The 9,553-nt window shown below is 39.1% G+C and overlaps 1 protein-coding gene across 1 annotated transcript; it reads right to left on the reverse strand.

Annotated features, from left to right (window-relative positions):
* Window positions 1-292: 292 nt before the first annotated feature.
* Window positions 293-5,302, reverse strand: LOC109763576 (calcineurin B-like protein 3). The gene is made up of 8 exons (XM_020322424.4): window positions 4,824-5,302; window positions 4,613-4,695; window positions 4,449-4,508; window positions 3,654-3,762; window positions 2,539-2,591; window positions 1,866-1,946; window positions 1,249-1,361; window positions 293-681 (listed from the first exon to the last, which is right to left on the reverse strand). Exons 1-8 carry the CDS (start codon window positions 4,942-4,944, stop codon window positions 624-626), a joined length of 678 nt encoding a protein of 225 aa, XP_020178013.1. The 5' UTR covers window positions 4,945-5,302; the 3' UTR covers window positions 293-623.
* Window positions 5,303-9,553: the final 4,251 nt, after the last annotated feature.

Here is a 9,553-nt window from a genome sequence, read left to right on the forward strand (position 1 = left end):
GACTTTTTATTTGGGATTGTGATCCTCCCAGTATTTTGCTTCAGGACATTATAGATGATGTAACATTGATTTGAGTTATTAAAGTGCGCCAAGTGGCTTTCCCCTAAAAAACGATTTTTCTCAAGGGAAAACGACAAATAAATTTCAATAATATCAATTTTTGGAGTACATATTCCATGTAACTCTGAGTTATTCTATCGATTGTTAGACCTGAAACCGGAGTATCCATTTGTGTATGTTAAGCGTCCCTGAACATACACAGACCTCCCCACACAGAATACATACACAGGCATTATCAACAAAGGCATTTCTGCTACGTTCAGTTCAGTCCATAATATACAGTAGGAAAGTTCCCCACACATAATACATACACAGTTAACTAAATGGTCAAACCAGTTTTTTTTGTACAAAAACGAAAGAAACTTTGAACATTCTGATCTACTACCAGCCCACCCTAAGCTAAAGAAGAAGAAAAACATTATGAACACGAAGAAACCAGCGGAATAATCGAATACAGTATGCAGTATGCTTCGGAACTGAACCATCGGCCGGCAATTGGAAACTTAACAAAGCAGTGAGACTGTCTTCTGATATTCCATCGAAGTGAAAACACTCTCAGGAGTTTATGTATCGTCGACCTGAGAATGGAACACAAAGCTTGGAAATGTGGTGGTGATGTCCCTGCAAAGTTGACCTGATTAGTGAATATAGAGTAAGGCAATAACAACATATGCAATAGTAATGTTATGATACAGACTGAACTGAAGCAATGAAATAATATTCACATGCCTCCAGTATATCCCCTTTGAAGCCGGAACTACTACACACTCCCTTGGTTGAACTTGAAACAGAAATACTACTTAACACTTCGTAGTCACACATGCCTTGAGAAACAATATGACATACGCTATTTCACTGATGTAAATGAACTTCTAATATAGAAGAAAACAATGAGTTGGTTCAGCATACTCCAGCCTCCAATGTACAAAACTGTCGTTTAACTAATCAGTGTTTCATATTCTGTCTGCTGGTTTTCACTTTATAGTTGAACAATATCATGCTTCTTTATTTCCTGACAGTGCTGCTGAAGACTTGACTCTATGAGATAATGCATAAGTATTTTGGCAATATAATTCAAGGACAGTTGATACTATTATTCATTCTGAACCCCGCAGATTTCAATAAACTTGAGCATAATAAGCTGATGAAAAGTAAAGAGTTAACAACAAATACATTAGCATATCTTACTTGAGATATTGGAGTGTCATGTTCTTCAGTAATGAGGGATGTCTGAGAACTAGATTGCGCCATTCTTCTTTGTCAATTTTCCCATCATGTTTTGTGTCTGCCTCCTCGAAAGTCTTATAACAACAGGAAAGTAATTTTGAGAAAACAATACGACCAATGCATAACAGGTCAGTCAGTTAGTGCAATGTGCCAGGGTAGCATTTGTTCAACAATGCACTGATATAAATCTGCCTTCTGCAAAACCACTGCAATAACAAGCTTTGGCACAATGACATAACTCTAAAGTTCATTACCTACTCGACAGCATTAATGAAATAGGCAGTACTAATAGCTATAACTATAGCTATAAGCACATAGTCATTTGCAAACCTCCATTCGAGCATTTGATCAAATATATTTTTAACTGAATTTAATCAAATACTGTAAGTCAAATGTATGGATATCAACCTGTCTAGTTTGATCTATCAAGGGGATTAACCTCACTTTAGCACAACATAAACAAATCTTGTTTCAGAACAGAAAAGGGAATTGGTGCTCAACATGATTGAACAGAAATATTCTACATGGAACAGTGCATAGCCATACTAGTATGGCAAATGCAAGGAATTCAACCAGACCTTATCAATGATGCTCTCTATGACTTCATCTGAAAGATTCATTCCTGATTCAGCAAGTGTAGCAACAACCATTTGCTTAACCTAATAGCCAAACAAGAAAAATCATTGGATTATAATATGGGAAAAGATAAAAGATAAAAAAAATACACAAAGGAGCCTATATGCCACAATTCATTGACTTCAGAAAATATATTCTTGCTCATACACGATCTAAAAGTAACATCAGTTCCACAATTATGCAAAAGATTGTGGCTGAGCTTTTTTCTGGAGAGTTCTTTACAAATCTATCCATGAGAAAACGATATACGGATCAGGGCTACAAAGCTACACTTGGTACAATATCAAGTTGAATAGAGGTAAGGGAACACAGACTTTGAATTGTCCTAACTAGGGTTCAAGAAAGTGGTGTAAGGCGGTAAATGGCCACCTATCACCACCTGTAAGACTTACTCATAGTCAACAAGTACTCACAATGCTGGCTGGAGTTGGGTTCATTGAAGATACTTGATCATTAAGTGATTAAGGGAGATAAAAGAACATACAAAATATGGAAGAATATAAATTAATACTGAGCTCATTGGAAAATAATTTGAAACAAACTATGAGATAAATGGCATTCTTGATCCTGATCAACATGTTAACTTCACATATTACATCCTGATTAGCAACATACCTCTTGTCTTTCAATGAAACCTTGTTGCTTCAGATCATAAAGCTGGAAAGAGACTGCAAGGATTATACTGTGTAAGATTTTTTTTTTCTTTCTGCTTACAACAATCAGATAAAACACTAAAAGAGCTTAAGGGAATTAACCTATGCCAAAAAAGAAAAGATAATAGAGTTGGACCATTTTATAATCACAGTGCACCATCAAACAAGCAGAAACAGTTACACTTTATTTATTTATTTGTCTAAGATAGAGTAACTGACCATTCTCACACAGCACCAAAGGACTCAAAAATGAAATAACAAAATGTGCTTTGGGCAAGTATGAACCTACTAATGGAAGGATATCATGAATCTTTTGTGTTCTTGCAGTTTATCCCTAAGTCCATTCAGATCAACACAAGATCAAATACATAAACACATGTCAGAGGATCATGCAAACAAGAGGGCTGACTTGATATGTGCATATTATACATGCTTGGGCGTTACAAGAATTCTAGAAGTTATTATCATGGTAAATATGATAGATTAGTTGGTACATCATCTATTATGATTTACTTTATACTAGTGATGGTGAATTTTTCAAACCCCCTACAGAGAAATGTGAATTAAGCACAATACATGTGCATGTTACTAGTCTCCACCTTGTAACTTTGCAGGTAGAGGGTGCATTATGTCATTTAAAATAATAAATATATAAAATTCTGCAGACCAGATGTGGCTAGATAATGCAGTAACACATGTCATTCCTTTTATATTTACTTTCTTCCTTACTGTAAAATATAACATATTTTTATGCAATTAGCGTGTTGACTGAACCATGTAATGTAATTTTGAAAGGTATAAGAACTTTGAAATAGCCTTTGCAACATATCGACATGTTCAGTTCTGTTAAATAATTATCCATTTTTATTACATACTCCCTCCGTCCCGAATTACTTGTCGCAGAAATGGATGTATTATACGTCTAGATACATCCATTTCTGCGACAAGTAATTAGGGAGGGAGGGAGTATTACCATACATGTAGTTGTGTCATTTTTATAGTACAAAATTTTCACTAATCTACTGCCATATTTAAAGTTAAGCTAACTATGCAAATGTCATGATTCTCTGAACTTACAGTCAATTTTCTCTTCAGGAGGGGCACTTGGATGAAATACTGATAGCGCACGGGCGAATTCTTCAAATCCTAGAATTCCGTTGTGTTTTGTGTCAAATAAATCAAAGACCTACAAGAACAGGGAAAATGTTGAGAGAAATACACTAGCATATTATGTATCAACTATCAACATCATTCCCGCTTCACTGTTTCTCCTATGCACACAAATTTACTAAATGGATAAATAATAGAGGTTTAAGTTATCACTGCAATGCCTGACTGGATGGTGTATATATGTGGCTTCGATGTGAGTCACTGTGAACAGCTTTTATGAAGAGTTTTTTTTCATAAGGAACTGTTAGCATGTGCAGTGCTATGATCTTAATATATATGATCATAACTTTCAATTAAACAGATAGTTTTACTTCCAGTCTTAGCTAGTAAAGCTGGTGCAATTCTATTGACAATTAAGTGTCCCCAGAAAGTGGTGACTACATTTCCTTCCAGGCTTTTTAAATCATCTGTTTCTTATATTGCATATCACCATACATGTACTTGTGTACCCAAAAATCCTGCACGATTCTACAATTAGGCAGATGCCATTCGCCATATATAGCTCATGATTCCTACAGAATGTTAAACATTGCTTCTTTCTCTCCAAGGTCCAAATAATATGTCAAAAAAGGAGAGTGAGAGTGACTCCACAGTAATGACATCAAAATTATACCAAAAAGAAGAAGAAGAGAAAACAACAGAAAGGCATTTCCACTGTACAAACAGCAAATTCGTGTTCACATGTGTGTAATGTGGGCTTACACGATCAGCAAACAAACTCTCCTTCTTACTGGTCTTGAAAAGCGCCAACTGAAACTCCTCCTGCACCATGTCAACGCACAGGCATCGCAATTCAGGTTATTCGTCACTCATCATATATACTACATTAATTTTACTTTCAACGAAATGGGTGTTGATCCACTAACCTTGTTGATCAGCCCGTCGTCTATCACAGCACTGCTGATCTTCTTGAACAGCTCGTACAGCGCTTCGACCTCACTGACGCTGACTGCACGCAAATCACATTACACAATCACAAGATAAACAGAGCACAATGAAACGCTGCTTGGGCTAGCAAGAGAACTATTCTTAGATAGACGTCATTAATAGCAAAGAGAGCTGGTGGCGCGGACATACACACGGTCTCCCTGGCGAGGACTTCGGGATCCTCCAGGCCCTTGGGCTGCTTGAGGTCGATGTCGCAGCACTTGAGGAGCACGCCGCCCAGGTGCCTCACCCCCTCCAGGCACTGCAACATGGTGGTGGCACCACTGCGCGCCGCAACCGTCCGTCAACGCCCGTCTCTCTCTCTCCAGGGTGGGCGCCGCGCAATCCGCGGGGCTAGCCGCAAATCGGGACCCCGCGGGCGGTGGACTGGATTTGGCCGAACGAGCCGAGCGGCCACGCGGGGGGCGGCGTGGCTGGAGGATCGCGGCTGGGTTTCCCGATGCGGCGCGGAGCAGAGGGGCGGCCGGAGGGGGTCGCCGCGGGGTTCCTGTTGTTGGCGCCGCCGTCGCCGTCGATGCCGCAGTCGTCGGCTGGTGGTGCGATTGGTATGGGCTGGAACGGATTGGATCGGGGATTTCTCTTATTTATTTATTTTCCTTTTTGCGTGTGCGTGTTCCCGTTGTTGCGTTTGCGATTTTGAATTTTTCCCTTTTGGCGAGTCGTGACTAGCTAGGTCGGCGCAATCCCCTCCCTTGCTATTCGATCCAACGGAGGAAGTGCGGCCACGTTGTGTTTACAGGTTCATAGACACCGCGAGGTCTTTCATTTTATTTTGAGATATACATGAGCTAGTTGTCGGTGCTACACCACGGAACCATGAGAAACAAGGTAAAACTCAAGAGCCTCTACGCCAACTTAGATGGGGTTTGACAGTTGGCACAGATAAGATTAGTGACGTGAGAAGCCATAAGATGATTGAGGGGAGTGAGACGATAAAGGAAGAGTGATTCGGGAAGGGTCTGCTGGGAAGGGCGTACAAGTTTTTATGTTATTTTGCGATGGATACTAGCAAGTTGAGAGTGCTACTCCACGGAACCATGGGAAACAAGGTAGAATTTGATTTACTCAACAGCCTCGTACGCCAACTTAGATTGGGTTTGGCAGTTGCACGGATGAGATTAGCGATGGAAGAAGGCACGAGATGATTGAGGGCGAGACACGATAAAAGAAGGGTGATCCTGGAAGGGTATATTGGACGGGCGTGCAAGTTTTTTTCCGATGAAATTAGTTTACTTAAGAGCCTTGTGGGTCAACTTCAATGGGGTTTGATAGTTGGCGCGGATGAGATTAGTGACGGAGGCACATGATGATTGAGGGGCAAGACATGATAAAAGAAGGGTGATTTTGGAAGGGTATATTGGACGGGCGTGCAAGTTTTTTTTTGATGAAATTAGTTCACTCAAGAGCCTCGTGGGTCAATTTGGATGGGGTTTGATAGTTGGCGCGGATGAGATTAATGATGGGGGGAGGCACGGAATGATTGAGTGGCGCGAGAGGATAGAATGAGAAGGATTTGAAAAGGGTCTAGTTTGCCATGACGAAACAATCAATTCTTCGCATCTCATCTTGTATATTACAGACAAGTAAGCCGTGGTAGCCAAACCGCTATTTTTTTGGAAAAAAGCACTTCACTCTATTTAGAAAAGGGTTTGGTAGTTGGCGCGAATGAGATTAGTGATGGGAGAAGGCACGGGATGAAGAATAGAGTGAAGTGTTTATATGGGTTTTTATTGTCCCACCTTTGTGGGTTGATAAAAGGAAGACTAAAAGAATAGTGAACATATTAAGATCAACTCTCATAACTAAAATATAATATGTGTGCAATCTACTTGTAACGAAACAATAACTACACGTTCACATTTATCAAAAAGAGATATACCAAGTAGTGCATTCGAATATTTGAACTGGATAATTCATAATGATGCATGAATACAAGTACACCATGTGTTGCAAGTAGATAGACTAACTCTTCTCATACTTTTTTTGCGAAATGACTCTTCTCACACTCAACTCCCTTTGCCGGCAAAAAAACACTTACCACTTTTGTTGGAAAAATGCTTTGTTGAGATAATCTAGTTTGCCACGACGAAACCATAAATTCTTCGCGTTTCATTTTGTATATTACAGACAAGTACGTCGTGGTAGTCAAACCGCTATTTTTTGGAAGAAAAAACACCTCACTCTATTTTTCATAATCTTTTACCCCATGACCCTCCCCCACCCCACCGAATGAGGTCTGGAAATATATTGATTAGACACTGTTGATCCATTCAACATCAACTGCAATATTAATCTCTGTTGGAAGAGAGTCTTGAATTTTAGCAACAAAAGTGAGTGAGCCCCTTGTATTGTAATCTCTATCAATCTTACAAAGTCTAACTTCCCTAGTTTTGTTTGGGTGTGCTCTAATCTCGACAACTTACGAAGCATAACTAGACATGAATACTTTCTTCGAAAGAAAATCATGGACAAGACTTCCCTACTATCCATCAACAGAATAATTGGCTTTAGTGACCATTGGAGGGCCAACTGGATCCCTTTCCCGCCAGTTACTAACTACGTTCCGATAGCATCAGGACAACTACGCAACCATCTAATAGGTTGTTATAGTATCATTTTCACTATGATCCTGCAATATCATACCTGCTCTTATAGTATTGTCAACATGTTATATGAGCTATTGGTATTTAATTTCAACCAGTCTTCAGAGTGGTGGTTCCCAAGTGCGAGCCAGCTCCATCACTAGTTGTTCACCGCTATGTTCCATAGGCTTCTTGCGCCGCACTAATAGTAGTTGACTAACTACTTCTCTTTTTTAGGTTCAATTGTGGAAATTGTAATATGAGAAGGAATCAACCTACCTTGTCAAAAATCACTCATATCCCTCTACTAATAGGGGCAAGTTTCACATGTGTAATTTTATTATGCACATACCAGATTTTTCCTTGAAATCTAGTAGAATGTTGGACATAATTCAGTTGCGCCGCCAATGGGAGGAATGGTCATTCTAGACCTTCAAGTTGTACAGTGTGCATTGTAAATTTCACCCTATTGCCTAAAATTTTGCTTAGCTTGCCATGCATACTCTGGAACTTCCTTTTATGCATTCTCTTCTTGAGTGTTGGCAGACCCAAATACTTTGCTTCAAATTCTAGCTTGTCAACTTGCAAAATTACTCGGATTCTCATCTAACCACATTTGTTAATAACTCACAACACTAGTAGAGAAATGACTAGCCACAATTTTAGTTGGTGGCATGTCATTTTCAAACAAAGCCAGCACTAATTTTTTTCAAATAGTGGTGATATTAGCATATTTGGTATGTCAGCTTTATATGGCTAGTGTTGGCATTGACTTTTTTTAACACGTCACAAATCTGTTGACCCAGTTGTACTCGATCACCCATTGGAAGATAGTGGTGGCATCAGATTGATATGCACACCGTAGCTAATTAGCTATTGCTGGCGTGCTAACTTATGTTACGCCAAAAACTTTTTTTTATTTTATCTAATATTTAATCTTTATTATAGTAGTAGTATTTTTTATCATTTTGAGTCTTTTATTCTTTACTACTAGTTATCATTTTGAGTTTTTTTATTTTGAGTCTTTTATTATATTGAGTTTTTTTATTACTTGTAGTCTTTTATTAATCTTAGTCTTTTCTTATTTGGGCTGTAGTTAGCTATGGCCTCGCGTTTTAGGCCAAGGTCAGCACAGGCCTACCTCGGTTAACCCCCCTCCTCAATAAAAGACCTAGTCGTTGCCTCATTTCACCCACCCACACACACTCCCCCTCAACCAACTGTCGTTGCCACCTCCGGACCTCGCCACCCGTCGCCACACCGCCAACAGCAAGGTTCGATCCTCTCCTTCCCCTCCCATAGCACATCTCCTTCCTCTCCACTCGCACCTCCTCCGTTTGCAGACGCCACGAAATCCATGGGATTCATGTATAAGTTGATTTGTGTAGAATTTAGGTAGTGTTTAATCAACATTTTTAGTGATGTAGAAACAAAAGTTAGTTCCATGGATTGCTTTGCGTAGAATCCGATTTTAGTGGTGTAGAATCTGATTGCTACTATGTAGAATCCGATTTTAATAGTGTATTTAGCGTATAAATTTTTGAGTGTCTGGAATATTAATAATTCAAGTTCAACTTTGGTAATGTAGTCTGGAATGCTTGGAATAAATAAGATGAACTCCTATAAATTAGATTGGTGGTGTAGAATTTGTTTATTTGTGTCTCCGTCCGTGGATTTTGTTTATTTGTCTATACAATTAGTAGTGTAGAATTAGATTTAGCAGTGTAGTATTCTTGACATGTTGTGAATGGTTATTGAGGGTTTGTTTAGTCAGACCTTTTTTAGAAATAATTTGGTTGATTCGTAGCAATGCCACATCATGAGTTATACAGAATAACTTATCGTGCACGTGTGTGCTTCCTTCCTGTTGTCATATATAGTTTAGTTATCAAATGTCATATTGTAGGCATCTGTTGTCGTGCACAATTCAATTGTCATTTGTGGTCATAGTTCAATTGGTCCTAGAGCCAAACACCTCAGAGGCTCAGAGTACTATAGTATTCTTGACATAATTTGATGTAAGTGCATCTAGTGCCACCCCTAGTTGGTTTTGGAGTATTGACGACAAACTTGGTTGAGGGACTAATGTGGTTGTGAGAATTGCAGGATAACACAGGTAGTAGTCTCTTATTGATTCAGTTTACCTACCAGAGATGACCCCTAAAAATGTGTGAAGACATTCACGATAAAGATTATGACATGAGAAGACATTCATATGAAGACTATGGAGTGCGAAAACATAGTTGTTTCATAGTTTCCTTTTCTTCCTTGTTGAGT

This window comes from Aegilops tauschii, chromosome 4, assembly GCF_002575655.3.
Source record: "Aegilops tauschii subsp. strangulata cultivar AL8/78 chromosome 4, Aet v6.0, whole genome shotgun sequence".
In the NCBI taxonomy this organism is placed as follows: domain Eukaryota; kingdom Viridiplantae; phylum Streptophyta; class Magnoliopsida; order Poales; family Poaceae; genus Aegilops; species Aegilops tauschii.